This window comes from Mirounga leonina, unplaced genomic scaffold, assembly GCF_011800145.1.
Source record: "Mirounga leonina isolate KUSES-001 unplaced genomic scaffold, KU_Mleo_1.0 Mir_176, whole genome shotgun sequence".
Classification (NCBI taxonomy): domain Eukaryota; kingdom Metazoa; phylum Chordata; class Mammalia; order Carnivora; family Phocidae; genus Mirounga; species Mirounga leonina.
In genome coordinates, this window is record NW_023270454.1 from 21,932,513 (window position 1) to 21,956,563 (window position 24,051).

The 24,051-nt window shown below is 38.9% G+C and overlaps 1 protein-coding gene and 1 long non-coding RNA gene across 2 annotated transcripts; one reads left to right on the forward strand and one right to left on the reverse strand.

Moving 5' to 3' along the window:
* Positions 1-1,920: 1,920 nt before the first annotated feature.
* Positions 1,921-23,934, reverse strand: APELA (apelin receptor early endogenous ligand). Its single transcript, XM_035022773.1, has 3 exons — positions 23,741-23,934; positions 22,286-22,375; positions 1,921-2,195 (listed from the first exon to the last, which is right to left on the reverse strand). Exons 1-2 carry the CDS (start codon positions 23,814-23,816, stop codon positions 22,287-22,289), a joined length of 165 nt encoding a protein of 54 aa, XP_034878664.1. The 5' UTR covers positions 23,817-23,934; the 3' UTR covers positions 1,921-2,195; position 22,286.
* LOC118022184 lies at positions 13,414-15,556 on the forward strand. The gene is made up of 3 exons (XR_004682401.1): positions 13,414-13,429; positions 14,775-14,824; positions 14,910-15,556. It is a non-coding gene; the product is annotated as an uncharacterized LOC118022184 (long non-coding RNA).
* Positions 23,935-24,051: the final 117 nt, after the last annotated feature.

The window sequence follows — 24,051 nt, forward strand, 5'->3', positions numbered from 1 at the left end:
TTGGTCCACCACTCGCTGTCTGCTCCACTTCACTGACTCACCTCTTGGCCCCAAATTGGGGTGGCACCATTACTTCTGATCCCCTCAACCATCTTGATTAAACTATGTAAAATCTATTTTCCTTTGTGTTCTGAAAATGTTAGAAATTACAAAGAACTTTTAGTAGAAACTTTTATAGAAAAATAATAAAACAAACTCCAAATCACAGGGAAAGTAAAGTTTAAAGTGTTTACAGTACACGTATTTGACACTCCTCTGGTCTCCGCCTCCATTATCATCAGTGAATAAATTCGGCTCCATTGTCACGGATTTGTTCTGGTATGCCACTTTCAGTGTACACGTGACTAGTTGTTGAGCTTTTATAGATTTTGAGAGAATCTTTGCCCTTACTCTGAAAATCCTGAATTAAGTAAAAATCTGCAGTGGCAGGGTATAAACAAAGGATGTATAGTCTTAAATGCCTCAATTAAAAGGAACAAAAAATGAAAATAAAGACAAGTATCAGAAGTGTTTTTACCATGCTGTGCTCAACACTTTGAACATTTCTTTCTTTCTTTTTTTTTTTAAGATTTTATTTATTCATTTGAGACACAGAGATAGAGAGAAAGAGAGCATGAGCAGGGGGAGAGGCAGAGGCAGAGGGAGAAGCAGGCTCCCCGCTGAGCCAGGAGCCCAATGTGGGGCTCGATCCCAGGACCCTGGGATCATGACCCGAGCCGAAGGCAGACACTTAACCATCTGAGCCACGCAGGTGCCCCAACACTTTGAACACTTCTTACACAAAATAAGGACAACTAGACACTTGAATGTTTATTGAAAACTTATTGCAGTTGTATGAGCAGAAATCTACAACCATTTAATTACCTTACAATGGTATGGCTGGTTTTTAACTTTGTGAACTTGAGTCTGAAAAAGTGTTGGCTTGTATTCAATGAGATGTATCTGAACTGTATATTGTTTTTCTTTTTTTGGTATAAAATATATAAACAAGTACATGTTTTAATTATAAATGTAACTAATAATAGCTTCTGTTTCTACTGAAATGCACTTGCGTAAAGGAATTACAATTTGTCCGGAAAATTATTTAGAATTTCCCCAAAGTACCCAATTTAAATGAGGTTACCATATTTCATAAAACATCTTTTGTGTTTAAAGTTAATTACAGTGCTTTATAGAAACACTTTCCATCCCAAGAGACACCATTAATAAACTATGAAAGGGAGACAAACCCTGTGATTTCAGAATTTCTATCTCAAATTCTTTATAGTATACCAATCCGACCTTTTATTTTATCAAAATAAGGGTTAATGGTTTACGGTTTCTTCCACTCTATAATGTTTACAAAGCAAAATTTCTAATCAAGAAAAGAATTTATAAACTTCATACCTGGAATTAACTTGGTCAAATAACAACTTTATGGCAATGAGCTATCTGTCTTTTAATAAATACAAATTAAGAGTGAACTTAACAACTTGGGAAGACCTAACATTGGGAAGGAAATAAAACATTGGCTTCTTATAATTACATGATGAGAGATAGATTCAGAAATGAACATCTTAGTATTTCAAACTTTCTTTTATGACTTTATGGATATTTTTCAAAATAAAAAAATACTTTCATACACATTAAAGCCTATAATATAAAATTGCTAGCAATTAATAGCTTCTTTCTTAGTCTCTCCATATAAATAATCAATGAACCAATTAATGTATCCCTATTCTGTAAAGCCAAATGGTCAAAAGCGTTTGATTAGAGATTTAGCATTTTTGGAAAAAAAAAAAATCACTCAAACATATAAATACTTATTTTAATACTTTTGGAGAATTATAGAACTATGAAAGAAAAATTTTAATTCTTGTACTTTTTATTATTAGAGAGTTCTAACACATTAAAAAGTATTTTTCTTTTTAATTCCTCTAAGAATTGTAATATGCAGAAAAAGATGAGAGATTTTTGTTATGCAAGCAAATAATTGTGCTTCAGACTGGAATTGCTTTTGAATTTATGTTATTTTTCCCTCTAAAGAGAAACCAGGAAGAAGGGAACCCTGTAAAACTAATAAACCATCCCAGGTGTTTTCAAATGATTCCCTTTCATACAGGAACTTGTAAGCAATCACACTATGGTGTGGGTGGGTATCTTTCCTTCACTTCTCTTCTGGCAGACCAGGTGCGGTTATCTAGAGAAGGTCTACACTGGGAAGGCAAAAGGAGAAAGAAACATAATAAGAAATGCTATCCAGCAGACCAATTTACCCATGCTTAATTTTTTTAATAGATAATGAGTTATGAAAATTTACCAAGGTTTTTCAGCACTGAGAGCAATTTTATATTTTCTTACCTTTCAATATAGAAACAGCACCTCTATTTCTTCAAGTCTGAATTTATGTTATTAAAGAGTTTTTTTTCATTTATTTATTTTTCACCTAATAATCTCTGTTTGCTCAGTGACCCACATTAGCAGTCTCGGCTATTTTTCCCAGGATCCTGGGATTGAGCCCCACTTCAGGCTCCTTGCTCAGCAGGAAGCCTGCTTCTCCCTTTCCCCCTCCCCCTGCTTGTGTTCCCTCTCTGTGTCTCTCTTTGTCAAATAAATAAGTAAAATCTTTTAAAGAAAAAAAAAGAAATCTTTTAATGTTATGAAACTATTTAATAATTAGTACTTAGCAATAGGTTTTAAATATATGGTAGGGCAACATATAACTAATTTTTTAAAGAGAAAAATGGATCTTTTACAGGAAGATAATCATTGGTATCAAGGTTTCCCTAGGCAATTTGTTTTGGCCTCCTTCTGAAGACATGAAGGCAGCCTCTTGGTTCATTTTTGGAAGCTTCCATGTCCTTAACATTTCACTTCCCTGACAGTCACGGTGAGGTGTCAACTACAATGAATTTAGCAGTAAAAAAAAATGCAGGTATGCCTCTTCTAGAAATCACCTCAGACTGCCTAAATTTAGAAGATAAAAATGAGATGGGTTTCTTGCTTGTCAGATTAGCAAAAGTTAAAAACATTGATAACACCCAGTGTTGGCAAGTGTGTGGAATAAGGATTCTCACAACTTGCTATTGGAAATGTAAGGTGGTGTAGCTTTTCTACAGAGCAATTTACTACTAGGTATCCATGTTTAAAATATGCACAGCCCAGAAGCACCCGGCTGGCTCAGTTGGTAAAGCAAACAATTCCTGATCTCTTGGGGGTCATGAGTTCAAGCCCCACGGCGGGCGTAGAGCTTACTTAAAAGACAAAAAAATGCATAGCCTAGAGGGTTCTTAAATGATGGTATAAGGAGCTCTGTGACCCTTCCTTCTAATGAAACAAACTTAGCTGGTGAAAATAAAATTTTTTTAAAAGTTTATTTATTTATTTATAAACTCTACACCCAACGTGGGGCTTGAACTCACAACCCTGAGATCAAGAGTCATATGTTCTTCTGACTGAGCCTGCCAGGTACCCCTGAAGTTTTCTTTAAGAAAGTATTTAAAGGGGTGCCTGGGTGGCTCAGTTGGTTAAGCACTGGACTCTTGATCTCAGCTCAGGTCCTGATCTAGAGTTGTGATTTCAAGCCCCACATTGGGTTCCACATTGAGCACGGAGACTAGTTAAAAAAAAAGTTTTTAAAGTCTCTGGAAATTGTCTGAGGGAATACAGCAAATGGAGAAACATTGATTCAAGTGCTGTAAATGAAATGTTTGTGTGCCCCCATAATTCATATATTGAAACCTAATTGGCAATGTGATGGTATTTGGAGGTGGGGCCTTTGGAAAGTGAGTAAGCCATGAGGGTAGAGCCTTCATGGCTGTGATAAGCGCCCTTATAAAGTAGAATCCAGAGAGCTCCTTAGCCCCTTCCACCATGTGAGAAGACAGATATCTGTGAACCAGCCTCTGGAATGTTGTTCATAAGCCACCTAGTCTATGGTATTTTGTTAAAGTACCCTGAACAGACTAAGACACCAAAAAAATCCACTAATGACAAAAACTGGAAATGGTAAATAAAAAGGCTAATATAATAACTCTACATATAAATATATACTTCTTCTCCCTCCTTCTCTCAGCCTTAAAGGACCTAAAATTGTAGAAAGTAATAATTTTAACAAACTTGTATGTGTAACATGTATAGATGTAATGTGTATAACTATAGTGAAATTAAAAAAAGAGAGAGAATACAGCTATATAGGTATTTCTGTATATCATGGACTTAAAAAGAGTATAATCTGAAGTAGATTCCTATAAATTCATATATTGTTTAAGTCCTAGAGCAACCACTAAGAGAGTAAAATAGCAGATACACGGTTGACCCTTGAACAACATGGGTTTGAATTACATAGGTCCACTTACACACGGATTCTTTTTTGATATGGTACTATAAATGTATTTTCTTTTCCTTATTATTTTCTTTTTTTAAAAAAGATTTTAATTTATTTATGAGAGAGAGACAGAGAGCAGGGTGGGGTGGGGGGAAGAGCAGAGGGAGAGGGATAAGCAGACTCTGCACTGAGTTGTGGATCCTGACGTGGGTCTCAATCTCACGATCATGAGATCATCACCTAAGCCAACACCAAGAGCCAGATGTTCAACCAACTGAGCCACCCAGGTGCCCCTTATGATTTTCTTAATAACATTTGTTTTTATATAGCTTACCTTATTGTAAGAATACAGTATATAATACATATAATATACAAAATATACATTAATCAACTGTGTTTATATTATCAGAAAGGCTTCCCATCAACAGGAGGCTATTAAGTTTTGGGGGAATCAGAAGTTATACAAGAATTTTTGACTACACAGGGGGTCAGTGCTAATAACCTCCATGTTGTTCAAGTGTCAACTGTATATCCAACTATATCAATAATAACAATAAATGTGAATTTGGGTAGCTTGGCTGGCTCAGTTGGTAGAGCATGTGATTCTTGATCTCAGGATCATGAGTTCAAGCCCCATGTTGGGTGTGGCGCCTACTTAAAAAAAAAAAAAGTGAATCACTGAACGATCCATTCCAAAGGCAGATCTTGTCAGACTGAGTAAAACAAAACAAACATGATCCAACTGTATAAAAGACACACATATATTCCAAAGTCAAATAAGTTGTAAGTAAAAGGATAGAAAAAGACATGCAAACAGCAACCATAAGACAGCTGCAGTCAATGTACTAATGACAAATCAAACAGACTCTAAGACAAAAATAGTTACTAGAGAAAAAGACATTTCATAATGATAAAAGGAGTCAACTGAGGAAGATATAAGAATTATGAACATATACGTACCTAACCACAGAGCCCCCAAAATACATGGAAGCAAAACTGACAGAATTAAAAGGAGAAACAGATGATTCAACAATAGGATGAAGTTAGAAATCAACGGCAAATAAATTTGAAAAATTCACAAATATGTGGGAATAAACCACACGCTGCTGAACAACCAATGGATCTAAAAAGAAATCACAAAGGAAGTAAGGAAATACTCTGAGATGAATATGAAAACTTACAGGATGTAGCTAAAGTAATGCTTAGACGGAAATTTATAACTCCAAAAATCTGTATTAAAAGAGAAGACAGATCTCACTCACTATGGTAACATTTCACCTTAACATACTAGAAAAAGAAGAGCAAATGAAACCTAAAGCAAGCAGAAAAAAGTAAGGATTAAAATAGAAATAAATGAAATAGAGAATGGAAAAACTATAAGGAAAAAGAATAAACCCAAAGTTGGTCCCTTGAAGACATCAACAAAATTGATGAATCTTATCTAGACTGACTAAGAATAAAGAAAAATTCAAATTACTAAACTCAGAAATGAAAGTGAAAACATCACTATTGACCTTACAGAAACATTTTTTTTTTTAAAGATTTTATTTATTTATTTGACAGAGAGAGACACAGTGAGAGCGGGAACACAAGCAAGGGGAGTGGGAGAAGGAGAAGCAGGCTTCCCGCTGAGCAGGGAGCCCGATGTGGGGCTCGATCCCAGGACCCTGGGCCCATGACCTGAGCCGAAGGCAGACGCTTAACGACTGAGCCACCCAGGTGCCCCCTTACAGAAACATTTTTAAAAGATTATAAGGAAATACTCTGAAAAACTGTGTACCAAAAAATTAGATAACTTAGATGAAATGAACAAGTTCCTAAATTGATACAAGCTACCAAAATTGCTGAAGAATTAATTTAAACATTTTTTTTTTTTTAAAGTACACTCTACACCCAATGTGGGGCTTGAACTCAAGACCCCGAGATCAAGAGTCACATTTCTACTGACTGAGCCCGCCAGGCGCCCCAGAAATAAAAAATCTGAATAGGCCTATAACAATAAAAATGAATGCATTAGCAATTTAAAAAACTTCCCACAAAGAAAAGCCCTAGGTATGATTTCACTCTTATGTGGAATTTAAGAAATAAAACAGATGAATATAGGGGAAGGGGGGAAAAAAAGCCAAAAACAGAGAGGGAAGAAAACCATGAGAGACTCTTAACTATGGGAAACAAACTGAGGGTTGCTGGAGGGGAGGTGGGTGGGGAATAGGGTAACTGGGTGATGGGCATTAAGGAGGGCACTTGCAGTAATGAGCACTGGGTGTTGTATCCAACTGATGAATCACTGGATTCTACCTCTGAAACTAATAATACAGTATATGTTAATTAAATTAAACTTAAATAAAAAATTTAAGAAAAAAAAAGGGAAAAAAGAAAAGCCCTAGGCCAGATGGCTCCACTGGTGAATGTTACCAAATATTTAATTTTTTTCCCAAATATTTAATATTTTAATGTCACACATGATTTCAATAGACTAAAAGACAAAAATGCATGATAATCTCAACAAATAAAGAGGAAAAAAACCAGTTATAACTCAATACTCCTCTTTCATGATACAAAAACTTTCAACAAACTAGGAATTAAAGGGAACTTCTTCAAGCTAATAAAGGACATAGTCAAAGATCCACAGTTAACATACTTAATGATGAGAGACTGAATGCCTTCCATCAAAATCAAATAAAGACAAAGATGACTATTCTCATCACTTCTATACAACATTGTACTAGAGATTCTAATTAGGGCAATTAGGCAAGGCAAGGAAATAAAAGACCTCCAGATTAGAAAGGAGGAAGTAGGGGCGCCTGGCTGGCTCAGTCAGTAGAGCATGCCACTCTTGATCTTGGGGTTTTGAGTTCAAGCCCCAAGTTGGATGTAGAGATAATGTAAAAATAAAATGTTAAAAAAAAAAAAAGGAAGATGTAGAAGTATCTATTTGCTGATGACATGAGCTTACACATAACAGATCCTAAGGAACCTACTAAAAATTATGAGAATGAGCCCAAAATTTCACCAAGTTTACAATATATAGGATCAATAAACAAAAATCAAATTGTATTTCTATATATTAGCAATGAACAATTAAAAAATGAAATTAAGAAAATTCCATTTACAATGGCATCAAAAGAATAAAATACTTAGGAATAAACTAAACAAAACAAGTGAAGGGGTGCCTGGCTGGCTCAGTCAGGAGAATGTGTGACTCTTGATCTCAGGGTTATGAGTTGGAGCCCCACATTGGGTGTGGAGATTACTAAAAAAAACTAAATAAACTTTAAGAAACAAACTAAGTGTAAAACTCATATTCTAAAAACTACAAAACATGGTTGAAAAAAATTAAAGTAAATTTGACTAGATGGAAATATATCCCATGTTCTTGAGTTGGAAAACTTAATTGTCAAGATGGCAATATTTTCAATATTGATCTATAGATTCAACACAATCCTTTCCAAATCCCAGCTGGCTCTTTGCAGAAATTGACAAGCAGATCTTAAAATTTATACAGAAATTCAAGAGAACCAGAATAACCAAAGAAAACCTTGAAGAACTACAAAGTTGGAGGACTCACGCATCCTTATTTAAAAGCTTGCTCTAGGGGTGCCTGGGTGGCTCAAATGGCTAAGCGTCTGCCTTCGGCTCGGGTTGTGATCTCCAGATCCGGGGATAGAGCCCCATGTTGGGCTCCCAGCTCAGCAGGGAGTCTGCTTCTCCCTTTCCCTCTGCCTCTCCCTCTACCTCTCTCAAATGAATAAATAAAAAGTTTAAAAAATGAAAAAATAAAAATATAAAAGCTTGCTATAGGGCACCTGGGTGGCTCAGTCAGTTAAAGCATCTGCCTCTGGCTCAGGTGGTGTGATCCCAGGGTCCTGAGATCCAGCCCCGTGTTGGGCTCCTTGCTCAGTAGGGAGCCTGCTTCTCCCTCTCCTGCTGCCCCCCACTCATGCTTGCTCTCCCTCTCTCTCTCTAGTGCTCTCTCCCTGTCAAGTAAATAAATAAAATCTTAAAAAAAAAACCAAACTTGCTATAATACTACAATAATCAAGAAAGAACAGTATTAGCATAAGGAATGACATATAGATCAATGAAATAGAATTGAGAGTCCAGAAATAAACCCTTGCATTTATGGTCAATTAATTTTCAACAATAGTGCCCACATAATTAAATGGGGGGAAAAGAATAGTGTTTTCAAACAAATGGTGCTAGAGCTGGATAACCACACAAATAGGAGGTTGGACCTCCCTCTCTCCTCACATCGTATATAAAATTAACTCAAAATGGATCATAGCCAGGGGCTCCAGGCTGCCTCAGTTAGTAGAACATGTGACGCTTGATCTTAGAGTAGTGAGTTCGAGCCCCATGTTGGGGTAAAGTTTACTTAAAAAATAAATAAATAAAAATAAGAATTTTTAAAAAATGGATCAAGCCATAAATATAAGTGATAAAACTACAAAACTTAGAAGAAAACAGAGGTGTAAATTATATTTGTAACCTTGGATTAGTCAGTGTTTTTTTTTAAGATTTATTTATTTACTTATTTATTTGAGAGAGAGAATGAGAGAGAGCATCAGAGGGGGGAGGGTCAGAGGGAGAAACAAACTGCCCACTGAGCAAGGGAGTGGGACTCGAGGGACTCGAGGATCATGACCTGAGCCAAAGGCAGTCACTTAACCAACTGAGCCACCCAGCCGCCCTAGTCAGTGGTTTTAAAACATGATGCCTAAAGCACAAGGCACCAAAGGAAAAATAGACAAATCAGACTCTAACAAAAATAACAATTTTTGTGCTCAAGAATAACACCCAGAAAGTCAAAAGACAACTAAAAGAATGGAAGAAAATAATTGCAAATAAAGTCCTTGTATTCAAAATATAAAGAATTCTTACAACTCACCAGTAAAAAGACAAATAAGACAACTGGAAAATAGGCAAAGAATTTGAAAAGACATTTCTCCAAAGAAGATAGACAAATGGTCAGTAAGTATATGAAAATGTCAACATCATGAGTCATTAGGGAAATGCAAATCAAAATCACAATGAGATACAGTAGTCCCCTCTTATCCCGAGGGATGTATTCCAAGGCCCCCAGTGAATATCTGAAACCATGGATAGTGCCAAGCCCTACATATACTACGTTTTTTCTATTCATACATACCTATGATAAAATTTAACTTATAAATCAGGAACAGTAAGAGATTAACAATAACTAATAACAAAATAGAATAATTATAATAACTATAATAAAAGTTATGTGAATGTGGTCTCTCTTTCAAAATATCTTATTATACTATACTCACCCTTTCCTGTAGTAATGTGAGATGATACAATGTCTGCGTGATGAAATGAAGTGAGGGGAATGACTTAGGCACTGTGATATGGTGTTAGGTAACTACTGACCTTCTGAAGACAGGTCAGGAGGATCATCTGCTTCTGAACCACAGTTCACTGCAGGTAACAGAAATCATGGACAACAACATCATGGATAAGGGGGGTCGGAGGGACCTACTGTACCAACCTCTAAGATGGTTATAATAAAAAGTGTTGGTGAGGATGTGGAGAAATTGGAACCCTTATATACTGCTGGTAGGAATGTAAAATGCTGCAACCACTATGGAAAATAGTTTGGCGGTTCCTCAATAAGTTAAACATAGAATAACCATATAACCCAGCAATTTCACTCTTAGGTATATACCCAAGAGAACTGAAAACATCTGTTCAAACAAAAATTTATAAACTAGGGGCACCTGGCTGGCTCAGTCAGTAGAGCATGCAAGTCTTGATCTTGGGGTCATGAGTTCAAGCCCCATGTTGGGTGTAGAGATTATAAATAAATAAACTTAAAAAAATTATAAACGAATGTTCAGAGAAGAATGATCCCTAATAACCAAATAGTGAAAATAATAATGACTGGATAAACAAAATGTGATTTTTCTATACAGTTTTATTTCGTCATTACAAAAGAATGAAGTACTGATATCTGCTACTATATGGATGGGTCTTGAAAACATTAAGCTAAGTGAAATAAGCAGACCATAAAAGAAAAAAATTTTAAGAAAATTTATATAAAATGTCCAGAATAGGCAAATCTGTAGGGAGAGAAAGTAGTTTAGTAGTTGTCTAGGATCAGAGAGCTGGGGAGAAATGGGGAGTGCCTGCTAATGTGTATGAATACTTCTTTATGGGGTGATAAAAATGGCCTCAAATCAATTATCGTGATGTTGCACAACTACTTAAATATAGTAAAACCCATTAAACTGTACAACTTAAATGAGTAAATTATACATTATGTTAATATCTCAAAAAATTAAAAAATATGCATGTCCTAGTGATTCTACTTTTAGAAATGTTTTGTAAGTAAATGCACAAGTGTTTAAAGATGAGTGCATACATGTTCACTGCACCATTCAAAATAGCATAAATAAATAAATATCCATCAATAGCCAAGTTAAATAAATTAAAGCTGTTCATACAATGAAACTGAAGAGTCATTCAAGATGACTGTCTTCCAGGGTGCCTGTCTGGCTCATTTGGTAGAGCTTGCAACTCTTGATCTTGGGGTTGTTAAGTCTGAGCCCCATACTGGGTGTAGAGATTACTTAAAAAAAGACTACCTCCAGACCTACAGATAAATAAATCTAAGCTTAGCAACCTCAAGAGGCAAGGTAATAAATGCATTACACATGTGTTTAAATTATATGTGTGTATATTTATACATAATTTTTGTATATATAAAAATGTTACTATTAGAGAAAAAAATGAGTACATATAAAGGTGAAAGCTCTAACACAATTTCCCTTTCTTTCTTTCTACGATTTTATTTATTTGAGAGAGAGCGGGGTGGCGGGGGGGGGGAAGAGGGAGAAGTAGGCTCCTCCCTGCACAGGGAACACAATACAGGGCTCGACCCCAGGACCCCAGGACCATGACCTGAGCTGAAGATGATACTTAACCAACTGAGCCACCCAGGTGCCCCATTTTTCTTTTAAGATTTTATTTTTAAGTAATCTCCACACCCAATGTGGGGCTTGAACTCACAGCCCTGAGGTCCAGTCGCATGTTCTACCGACTGAGCCAGCCAGGAGCCCCTACAATTACACTATAATGAAACATGAAACCTAAAGAACTCCAAAGTCCCTTCCCAAAGTTCCTTGGGCCAGGGTAATGAGAGATGTTATATATGGCACACACACAAAAGTGAAGTGACATTTGACCAAAATCTTCTTGATTGAGTAGGAATAAACTAGGTGAAGAGAAGGGCTAGAACATCCTAGATCCTATGTCCAGGGAAATGTGTGAAAGCTCTGAAGTGAAAAAAGGACATACTTGACAAACTCACAGACACAGCCGGTGAGTCAGGTCAGATAAGGTTGGAGAGAGAGAAGTGCTTGATTATGCACTGTTTTGTGGGCTACATTAAGAATTTTATTTTGGGAAGAAAATAAAAGAATTTTATTTTGGGGCACCCAGGCTGGCTCAGTCAGTGGAGCATGAGACTCTTGATCTTGGGGTTGTAAGTTCAAGCCCCGTGCTGGGTGTAGAGATTACCTAAAAATATTAAAAAAAAATTTTTTTTTATAATTTTAATCCTAACAGTAATGAGAAATCACTAAAGGGTCTTGAGTGGTATGAAGCTATAAATATGAAGAATGGATAAAAGAGAAGCAAAAGTAGGTATGAGGAGGCTGGTGTAAGGCAGACAGCAGTGAGGCTTGGGTGGTGTGAACTAGAGATGAAATAAGTCTGGAACAGGGAGACTGAATATACAAATGGACAATGGCCAGACCATAAAACAGAACTCTGACCTGCAAACTCTATAGCAACCAGTCAAGGAAGCCAAACCATAACCTGTGTAGCAATTGGCCTCAAATGGTCAAGATTTGCTCAGTAACTACCAGGTTCTCTAATTTTGCCCCTTCTGTCCTCTGATTCCAATTCAGGACTAAGGAAAGAAAGCCATATATGCACCCCAAACCAATCACATAGGAAGCCCTACTTCTAGGTAGCCCAACTCCAACTTCCCCATACCAACAACTTCCAATCAGATCATACCCCAAAGCTTTCCCTTTTTTCACTACAAAACTTTCCAACTCCCTTGCCTATCTCTTGTCCTCAGCCAAAAACAAATGACAGTAGCTGACTCCCTTGCTCCAGCAAGCTCTGAAAAATAGGCTTTACTTGTTCTCATTTGGATGGTCTTCTCCACCCCCTACCCCCCGCACCCCCGCCCCAGAGTATTATCAGTTAGTGTAAAGAGGTGATTGAGGTCAAAGGAATGGTTGAAACACATTGTGTTTTTTTGTTTTTATTTGACAGAGAGAGACACAGCGAGAGAGGGAACACAAGCAGGGGGAGAGGGAGAAGCAGGCTTCCTGCCGAGCATGGAGCCCGATGCAGGGCTCGATCCAGGACCCTGGGATCATGACCTGAGCCGAAGGCAGACACTTAACGACTGAGCCACCCAGGCGCCCCAACACATTGTGTTTTTTTAACTACACTTCATTTAAAATAAAAAACTAAAATAGGGGTGCCTGGGTGCCTTCGGTTCAGGTCATGATCCCAGAGTCCTGGGATCGAGCCCCACATAAGGCTCCCTGCTCAGCAGGGAGCCTGCTTCTCCCTCTCTGTCTGATCTTCCCCTGCTTGTGCGCGCTCTCTCTCTCAAATAAATAAATCTTAAAAAAAAAAGTAAAACAAATAAAATGCTGAAACCTAAAAAAAAAAGAATGGTTGAAACAGAGTAGAAGATGGTAGAGGAAAACTGTAACTTGCAAGCCTTTTAGGATTAAGCCTGCCTAGGAGCCAGAGGGTTAGCTGAGAATTTAGCAGAAAAGTAGTAGCGTCAGAAATTTAAGGTCAGGGATTTTTGCAGACTGAGTAGTCAGTTGTCCAATTCTGCTGAGAAATAAAAAGAATAAAAAAACCTTAATTTAGAAAGCTGAAGGTGACTGATGGCTATTTTATTTTATTTTAAAGATTTATTTATTTACTTCAGAGAGAGACAATCTCGAGCAAGACTCTGTGCGGAGTTCGGAGGCTGAAGGCGGGGCTCGATCCCAGGACCCTGAGATCCTGACCTGAGCAGAAATCAAGAGTCAGCCAGTCAGCCACTTCACCGACTGAGCTGCCCAGGTACCCCCATGGCTATTTTAAAAGAAGGTATAAGACAGATTAGAGTGGATTGAGGTGTGAATGGAAAATAATGGATCAGACAGGATGCCTGGCTGGGTCAGTCAATAAGAGCATACAACTCTTGATCTCGGGTCGTGATGAAGGATAGTTGGAAGGCAGGCAGGCCAGCAGTGACAAGGCTCTCCCCAACCCTAAAAGGAAACCACCCTTAAAAGGATTTTACACCACCCTGGAAGGAGCCCTCCACCCTTTCCCATGTGACAAAAACCTGGTTGGACGACGCAGCCAAGGAGCCCATAAAAACCTTTAGACTTAGAAATTCTGCTGGCAACTCTCTCGGGTCCCCTCCCTTCTCAGGAGCTTTGTACTACCACTTTACTATCACTCAACAAACTTGCTTTGCTGCCTACCAGTCCATCTGGTCTACCTCTTCATTCTTCGAAGCGGCATGACCAAGAGCCGTGCACCATGAACACTGACAGAAAAAAAGTGAGTTCGAGCATCGTGTTAGGTGTAGCGTTTACTTAAAAAAAAAAAAAAAAAAGGTAACAAAAATATTAAGAAAGAAAAAAGAAAATGTGGATCAAAAATGAGGAGTACAAAAGACTGGCTTGAGACCATTCACTGAGAAGTGCGTGGGTGTGTGTGTTGTTTTAGTATGTAGTCTTATCAGCATTTATTTTATTTTTTTTAAGGATTTTATTTATTTATTTGTGAGAGAGAGAGTGCAAGCACAAGCAGGGGAAGCGGCGGGCAGAGGGAGAAGCAGGCTCCCTGCTCAGTCCCATGCGGACTTGATCCCAGGACCTGAGCCAAAGGCAAACGCTTAACCGATTGAGCCACCCTAGGCCTCACTCTTATCAATGTTTAAACCTGTATGTTGATACATAATCCATAGAGAAAGGAGAAGGAAGAAAATGTTTTAAGTGGCAGTTTCAGATTCCTGACAAAGTGGGAAGGGATGGGCAGGACCTACAACACAAATGAAGGAATGGCCATGCTTTCCATGGCAGCAGGAGGGCAGAAGAAGATGGGGGTGAGCAGGGTGGGAAGTGGATTAGATGGGATTCTAGTTTGGTGCTGGGAAGTTGAGGGATACACCCTTTGATGACTTCTCTTTTCTTTTTTTAAGATTTTATTTATTTATTTGACATTGAGAGACACAGCGAGAGAGGGAACACAAGCAGGGGGAGTGGGAGAGGGAGAAGCAGGCTTCCTGCGGAGCAGGGAGCCCGATGTGGGACTCGATCCCGGGACCCTGGATCATGACCTGAGCCGAAGGCAGATGCTTAATGACTGAGCCACCCAGACACCCCGGTGACTTCTCTTTTCTTTGTAATATAAGAGGCAAGGCCATCTGCTGAAAATGCAAAGGAGAAAGGCCTAAAACTAGAGGTGAGTAGAACTTGCTTGCTGGATGGTGAGTGGGAGATGATGAATTTAAAAGTGGTTCCAGTCTGACTTCTGTATTCTCCAGCAGCAGGAACATGCCTGGATGAAGACTTCAGGATTCTTCCAGAACAATGTGATGAAGACAGAGCAACAGGGTGACCTACAATGTTGGCAGCAATTATGGAAATAATGAATTATAAAATCTTAGTGGGAGGAAGTAAAGACTCGCGAGGACCAGTGGGTCTGGAGAAGCATGGTCAGCCCTTTGGAAGGCCTGATGAATTTGGATTAGCCGCTACTCAAGAGTTCAGTTTGTCAGTTAATGTTAGGAAATAAAGCTTAAAATGTGTGTTAGGGTCTCATTGTAGTAAGTCTTAAATGCTAAGATAATAACTCAAAGATTCACTTCATTTCTGTTAGCAACATTTCTGGAATGCCTGCTATATTCGGGACACTTTCATCGGCTAACGATGCAAAGATCAATACAACCCACTGCTGAGAGGTTCGCTAAGCCACTCCATGGTACTGCTGCCTCTGGATCCATTTTGTGTGGCCAAGTGGCCTGCAGGGGCCTTGCATGACACCAGCCCCTCCGGCAAGCTCCTGTGGTGAGCAGCCGCAGAGCCACCCACAAAGAAGCAAAGAAATATAAGTTCTCGGTATCACTTCCCCAACAGCCCTTGTGATCAAATCTCCCTTGCCTTCCAGGGCCTGTATATATTACGTACCCCTTAGATAAGAACCCTTGTGGGGCAACCCCCCCACCCCCCACCTCTTTTGGTTTGAATTGACCGGATCAGACCCCAGCCCAGGAACCCCAAAGCACTCCACCCAGTCCCTAATAAAGGCATGTGCCTCTCTAGGTCTGCATTCTCCCTTGACCTCCCCAGGTGGCCCCTCCAGGCATGCCCTGTTCTTCCTCCAGGACCTATGAGTAATACATTTCTCTATTACAGTTTACTTATTGGCCAGCTTTTGAACTAAGGCTCACCAGGCTCATTGTTCTGTACTAGGTGCTCCACTTAACAAATGTTAATGTAACAAAGCAGAACACCCACCCTCTGCCTTCAGGGAATTTACAGCATGCTGGGAAGGGAGGAGTACAGCCAGTTAAGGTGCTACAATGCAGTGAGTCAAGTTCTTTGTGACAGATTATACAAACAGGTTGAGAGAAAATGTAGACATCTAATACAATTGGTAGGGGTATCAAACTCTGGGACGGTTTCTTGAAGGATGAATTAATAGCGAGGAAAAGAGTCAGGTAAGGACACTGCAGGCAGAAGTATACTTTGAGGAACAGCAAGAGGTGAAGAATAGACTAACTTTAAAGTGATGTTAATAATAGTAAAGAGCTACTATCGATTTAGCAGTTACCATGTGCTAGGTAGGATATGACAAAGTTAATACCATTACTAGCTCCATCTTACAGGTCTGGAAGTGGAGGGGTTCTTAAGGAGGACGAGTGACTTACCAAGGACCACCAGTGAGTGAGCTTGTGGTCAGAGCTCGAATCCACAATGGCTGGTGTTAATTCTTTCTTATCCCCTCTAGGAGAGGGAAGGGGAGAAGAGGTAGCAGATGATGCTGGAGAGGCATATTTTGTAAGGTCTTGTTTCTTAAGTTATGGGAGTTCTCACTGTCCCAAAGGCTACAGGGACAGTTAAGAATTTTAATCAAGATGTGACATGGTCGGATTTACAGTTTAGGAAGAATCGCATGATAAAAAAAAAAAAAAAAGGCTTTTCCCGAACTGGAACTGGAGGCTGGAGTGATCAGTTAAGGAGCTGAAGTCCTGCTGGAGAGCTATAACAGGTACTAAGAGAATGAAATGATAGGCCTGGGAAACCAACTAGAACTGAGTATTAGAGCCCCGGCAGCTCAGAAATTTACACTGAGGGACACCTGGGTGGCTCAGTGGGTTAAGTGTCTGCCTCCAGCTCAGGTCATGATCCCAGGGTGCTGGGATCGAGTCCCGCACTGGGCTTCCTGCTTAGCGGGGAGTCTGCTTCTCCCTCTCCCCCTGCTTGTGCTCTCTCTCTCTCTCTCAAATAAATAAATAAAACCTTTAAAAAAATTTTTAAAAATTTACATTGTGAAGGTAAAATGTGTATTTCTTAGCACAGTTTGATACGTAGTAAACATATAATATATGATAGCTCTACAGTTATTCTCCAAATTCTGAGAACACAGGAGACATATCTGAGCGGGAGGAATTGAAGAGTTTACTTTTAAGTGTGCATTCATTCACTCATCAAATATTCTGTGGAGCTTACCACAGTCACTGGGCATATAGTTGTGATCAAAGCAAAGTCTGTTCTTACAGAACTTACATTCTAATGAAGAGGGGCAGATACTAAACAATAACAAGGTAAATATGTTATATCAGATGGCAGGTGTCATGGAGAAAAATAAACCAGGAAAAGGGAAATAGGAGGTATCCCAGGTAGGATGAGGTACTTTTTTTTACATGAGTTTATTTTTGTATTGCTTATTTATTTTTTTAATTTTTAAAAATGTTCTAAAGATTTATTTATTTGTTTGGGAGACAGAGAAAGAGAGAGCCGGCAGGGGGAAGAGGGGCAGAGGGAGAGAGAAACTTAAGCAGACTCACACAGAGCACAGAGCCCGATGTGGGGCTCAATCTCACGACCCTAAGATCACGACCTGAGCAGAAATCAAGAGTTAGGCGCTTAACTGACTGTGCCACCTAGGCACCCTGGTATTGAACTTGAAGTGACTCAGAACAGCTAAGGTGATTCAAAGGAGGCAAGTGGACATCCCGTACAGGTACCGAAAGGAGTAGTGATTCATCTCTGAGATAAATAATCTAAAGGGAGCATGGTATCATCACCAAAACCAAGGAAAATCTATTCACTGTTTGACCCATAGCAAGATAACAGACCAGAATCAAAATGTGTTCACTGGATTGAGAAGTCACTGGAGATCTTTCCCAGAACGCAGTGGGGAGCAGACAGTAAGAAAGGAAACAGGCACCTTTTCAAGAAATTTGACTATGCAGAGAAGAACATGGGCTAGTCCCTAGAGAGCACTATGGGGTCAGTGGTGAACGTGTTTTCCTCTTTTTAAAAGATGAAACAGATCAGTTGTGACATATTGAACAATGTGAGGAAGAAAGGGAGTGATTGTTAGATCAAGGTTCTTGAGGTGCAGAGAGATTAACCACGCCCAGGAGAGGAATCTCTTAAAAGACTACAAAGGGAAAATATAAGTATAGCATATGTAAATGTAGTTTGAGTGAGTCTGATTTTAAAGCTTGATGATCTCCATTTTCTCTGGGAAGAGAAATTATCTCTTGTCGTGAGTGGGAAAAGGTTAAGAAGTTCGAGGAAACTGGAGGTCATTAGAGGTTTAAATGTAGGTGAATGGGGATCAGAGGTGCCTAAAAGTAAGTAGAAGAGTTTTTCCCAGGGGCACCTGGCTGGCTCAGTCGGAAGAGCATGGGACTCTTGATCTTGAGGTTGTGAGTTCAAGCCCCACACTGAGTGTAGAGGTTACTAAAAAAAAAATAAATAAAAAAACTTGAGAGTTTTTCTCAGAAAGTCCTGCTAATGTTGAAGATAAAATGCTCCACAAAAGTAGAGATTCTGTGCTTTAGAGAGTTGGCTTTCACAGTTCAGCCAGAGGCAGCATGGAATGAGAAGGGCCGAGACAATAAATAGGACAATTACAGAAAGAATTGGCAGGCAGGGCTAGAGGACTGGTCAAAAGAGTCAGAAGCCCACAACTTCGAGGGGGTAAGAATAAGGCAGAGAATAGAGAACATATAAGTACTTAACGTTCTGAATGGTAATCAAGAGTGTCAAGAGAAGATTAGCTGGTCTCAATTTGAACTAATGTATTAAAATGTACCTTTACCAGGGTGCCTGGGTGGCTCAGTCAGTTAAGCATCTGACTCTTGGTTTCGGCTCAGGTCGGGATCTCAGGGTCATGAGATCAAACCCCTCACCCGCCCTGCCTTGGTGCTCAGTGTGGAGTCGCTTGAGATTCTTTCCCCCTCCCTCCTCCTCAGGCCTCCTTCCCCACCCTCCCACCCCTGTTCATGAGCTCTTTTGCTAAAATAAACAAAATCTTTTTTAAAAATTAAAAAAAAAAATAAATCTACTTTACCAGAAACCTTTTAATAGCCATTGCCTCTGGGAAATGAAAAGGGGCCAAAGGTTAGACTGGGAGACTTTTTACTTTTTACATTTTTTCATACTGTTAGGAAAAGATTTTACACCATGAACATATGTCACAATCATTAAAAAGCTAGAGAGGGGTGCCTGGCTGGCTCAGTTGGTGGAGCACATGACTCTTGATCTCATGAGTTCAAGCCCCATGTTGGGTGTAGAGATAACTTAAACAAAAAAAAAATGAGAGTATGTTTTAACAGGTTATGTAGTTATCTGGAGTATGTATGTATGTATGTATGTATTTATTTATTTTAAAGATTTTATTTATTTATTTGAGACAGAGAGAGAGAGAACACGAGCTGGGGTTAAGAGCAGAGGGAAAGGGAGGAGCAGATCCCAAGACCCTGGGATCATGACCTGAGCTGTAGGTAGATCCTTAACCAAATGAGCTGCCCAGGTGCCCCTAGAGTACATATTTATAAAGAAAAGCATTGATACAGTGAGATTTTATGGCTGAAAGAGGAAAATTAGAATCTAAGGATCCTACCTCATTTTCCACTCTAAAACTCTCAAATTAGCCTGTAAACTTGGATTTCCTGACACCCTCTCTCTTGTTTTCCTCCACTCTAATTCACTTAGGGCTCAACGTGATGCCAACATATTTCAGCAAGAGAAAACAGTTATCAAGAGAATGAATTTTAGGGGCGCCTGGGTGGCTCAGTTGGTTAAACGTCTGCCTTTGGCTCCAGTCCTGATCCCGGGGTCCTGGGATTGAGCCCACATCGGGCTCCACGCTCAGCGGGGAGCCTGCTTCTCCCTCTCCCTCTGCCTGCCACTCTGCCTACTTGTGCTCTCTCTCTCTGTCAAATAAATCACTAAAATCTTTAAGAAAAAAAGAGAGAGAATGAAATTTACACAGCATAGATTTCTCTAACTCAGTTGTACAGGTTGGGAAATGTCACTGAGGATCATGGAGGAGGACTCTAGGAGCTGGTAAAAGTTACATAGTAATGATAACAGGGCATTCTTATTAAGGGAGCTAAAAGTCTAAGCTATTTGGAAGGTTAATCTGGACAATTTCCAAAGTCAACTGTTTACCTTATCTATCCTTTTCCAGTTTTACATGACCCTAGCTGAATCAAATAATCATGTGTGATTTTTATCTAAAACATGCAGAAAACAGGGGCGCCTGGCTGGCTCAGTCAGTAGAGCATGTGACTCTTGATCTTGGGGTCGTGAGTTCAAGCCCCACGCTGGGCGTAAACCTTACATAAAAAACACTTAATAAATAAACAAACAAACATAAAACATGCAAAATACAGAGGCGGATAAATGAAAGGGGGATTCTGCCTTAGAGTTTCACTACCTAGGTCTATAGTGATTTAGCCAGCCGCCAAGTTGTTGTGTTGCAGGACATACAAAAAAGTGTGCAAGTATTTAGGACAATGAGGATTATGCTTTCACATCTGAAGGTAGCATTTGTTATTAGAGCACTCGTTGAGCAAGATCTTGGAAAATTATCTTAATATTTATTCCACACAGTTCTTATGCTATCACTGGATTTCAAAATGGGAGTTTTATATATTCTTTGAAGAACCTATTAACTGGAATGCAGGACTAGGCTAAACAGAGATGAGAAAATCGATGCTGTAAAGCTGAGCAGGCCTTTACAGCAATCAGCCAAATTTTGTAAAGGATTGCTTTTATTAAATGGTTTACGAGGCTTTTATTTAGATTTTCCTTTGGTTTACAAATCTGGTTTATAGATCAAAGTTTTCCTTAACTTTGCCAATTCAAATTTCACTACTCTATCTTGTTTACTTGCGACCCTAGTTTTTAGGGCAGGTGGTTTGCGGAGAGAGCTGATACCACCGGTGGCTACCTGAGGGCTTTGCTTTGCTTTACGTAAGGTATCTTTCTCGGTATATGCAGGAATTCCCTTGCTACTGCCAACTGCCCCCTCTCCTCTTTGTTATTTGTGGAGGCGTGCTGGGAAAGTCTTGAACTTCTCCACTCCTCCGAAGCACAGATTTTACCGCTATTTATATGTGGGACTGAAATGCATTATTGACATATGCCAAAGGATTTTTTAGCATCGAAAACGTTTCAGCCCCTGTTAATTGGCTTCTCAGGAATTTCTTACTGTATTTTTCTGGATTTTTCCACCAAACCTATTTTTCTTATTTTGATAGCAAAGGGTAATTTGTTACAGATACAGGTGTAGAGAACTTGGCTTTTTGTCTTAGCCCTCTTGATAAATGATTCCTGAATTGCTCCTTCATTTAATGTCCCACTATGGGACTTTCACCAGGTTTGAAAAGCATGTATTCAACAAGAGGCGTGGCAACCATTCTCCTTGAATGAATGGTGCCATAAACACAAGAGTCTACAGACCAACTGAATAAGCTAATTCAGCAATTGCCTATGTATGCTAACCAGCTGAGGGATATTTCAATGGCATTTTTTTATTTTCTTTTTTTTTTTTTTTTTTTAAGATTTTATTTATTTGAGAGAGAGAGAGCACATGAGAGGGGTGAGGTCAGAGGGAGAAGCAGACTCCCTGCTGAGCAGGGAGCCCGATGCGGGACTCCATCCTGGGACTCCAGGATCATGACCTGAGCCGAAGGCAGTCGCTTAACCAACTGAGCCACCCAGGCGCCCTCAATGGCATTTTTTTAAAGGATGATATATTTTATAAGAATTAAAGAGCTTAAAATAATTACAATGGAATGCCAAGTCACTTATTTTTTAGTATGAAGAAATACACACTTGGGCAGCGTTTGAAGTTAATTGGTTCAAGCAGTATTACTGGTAGTGGTAGTGGATAAAATCATTGGCCTTTCAATATGTAAATAAAAAAAAGAGAGAGAGAGAGGAAAGGAGCAAAATTCTATTTAGAATTTATCCTTAAAGATGCAACAACCATCAAGACCAATTCTATGAGTAAGGCTGGAAAACTGCCATGGTATTAATATTAAATTGTTTTTATACATTAAAAGAAATATTGTCAAGAAAAACTATTTTAATAAATTATTTAAATACAGAGAATGGTACATCATTTATATGGTGTCATTGAGCAAATATGTCCAAATGCTTTCAAGGACACAGTGGTCTTAGTGGGAAATGTGCTTGTTCTGGATAGCATACAGAGCTATTCAGTGTTTTTCAAAACACATGTTTAAAGATACTGTTTTGTTTGTCAGTATGCATCCCTTGAACTGGTATCACCTTAAAGGTATTATCATATTACAAAATATAAATGGACCTTCTTTGATATATCTCATCTGGAACATTGCCTAGATGTAGTAAAACAATTTTCTATCAGAAATACCTCAGGGGAAAGGCACCCGTGAATGGAGAGGCACACATCTTCTCTGAATGCAGTTGTGTCTGTGCAATTTTCTTCTCATTGCCAAATTAGCTGAGAAAAAAAAAGGGAAATATTAGGAGCATTTTTCAGAAAATGAACTGTTGTTTAATTGGGAGAATGTGAAGGGACATTTTGCATCCAAACTATGTTGTGATTATTTGCTACCTGTTCAGATGTGATTGTGACATAAAAATTAATGTGATGCAAAAACACGAAATATATTCCTAACAGCTCATGTTTATAGCAGGATCTATTAGTAGTAACCTCCTCCTTCCACATGACTTCTTCCTAAATGCTCTTGGACCTTTCATCTTACGTAATGAATCAATCACAGATATTTTATAAGAACATTGTCCAAGGTGTTCTGTAGTTCAGAAAAGTTTGATTAGCAATTGCTATAAACTGTAAGAAGGGGTCAGCTGTTTTCTGAATTGCTGATTTGCACATTCTCTCTTATTTATGTACAAGGACAAACTGGGGGACGTCATTTGAAATAACCTCAGTGATCAAACTTCTGATTAACTAAAAGGGAGAGACTGAATTTTTAACCAGTTATGCACCCTTTTCTGCTCCAAATGGAGAAGTATATCACCAACTGAATAATATAATGTATTTGGAATAAATATTACCACCTTTCTATTTAAATGTGGGTTTGCCTTTTCCTGAGTCAGAAAACCTAATTTTTTTTACTTGCCAGTGCTTTGAAATCTTAGATATCTGGTTTTGAAGTAAAAGCACATTAGAATGACTGCTTACTAATTCTTGTTGGTTAAGAACAACACAACACAGATCATCTTTGAAAAATGTGTCAAACCAATTAATATTATCTTGACCATAAATACTTTTGACATTTTTGGCTGTATTAGCACAATAATACTAAAAATTGCATTTTTAAAGTAAGACATGTAATTATATAACTAGAAATAACAGCTTTCATAACTGTTTTAAGATTTCATCTGCATTTTGTCACATGATTTTTCTGTTGTTAATTCAAATTGTTAACATTGCCCCACTCCAGCCAGCAACATGTTCTTCTAATCAACCGCTTTGGATTTTGGATTTGTATTTTGGATATCCGTAAAAGTTTGTTGACCTCTGTAATGAATAGACCAAACAGTTCCATTTCTTTTTTACTTATAAGGGCAACGTATCTAAAATAGCTAAGGAATCAATTTTCTTTGAATTTAGGAAAAACAGTGGCAAAATATTTATCATCATTTAAAAACCCACCTACTTTTTAAAACATTCAAATAATAGACCTAACAGGAGAGATAACATACTCCTGAAATCCTACACGCTTACCAATACCTCTGAACACACCTAAGTGATTTTGAGCAGGACCATGATCATGCTCCCCACCCAAGGGCCCAAACAGGCAGAACCAAGTTACTCGGTACACATGTATCAAAGTCCTACCTGGTCTCTGTCCGTTGATAAGAAGAAGACCCATCGCGAAAAGCAGAAACGCAAAAAGAAATTGTTGCAACCTCATTTTTCTGCCGCACTAAAGCAGAGCAACAGATCTCAACGTAAACCAGTCTTGGAATAGTCTGTGCGGTGTCTGCGTGTCTCCGCTCACATTCTACTGACGAACCTCAGACAACTGCCAGAAAGGTTAATGATCACATCAGACAAGGTTACTGGTGCTGTGGTCGAGCCTCCCTCGGTCGCAAACCCCTCCTCCCCTCCTCCCCCTCCCCCACCCCCGGCACTCCCCTTTATTTCCA

Bases quoted from the DNA above. Each gene is read 5' to 3' on its own strand.
- APELA (XM_035022773.1), bottom strand. From the start codon at position 23,816: ATGAGGTTGCAACAATTTCTTTTTGCGTTTCTGCTTTTCGCGATGGGT. The intron at 22,376-23,740 runs GTAGGACTTTGA...TTTTTTTCTCAG, and splicing joins TATCAACGGACAGAGACCAG to CTAATTTGGCAATGAGAAGA.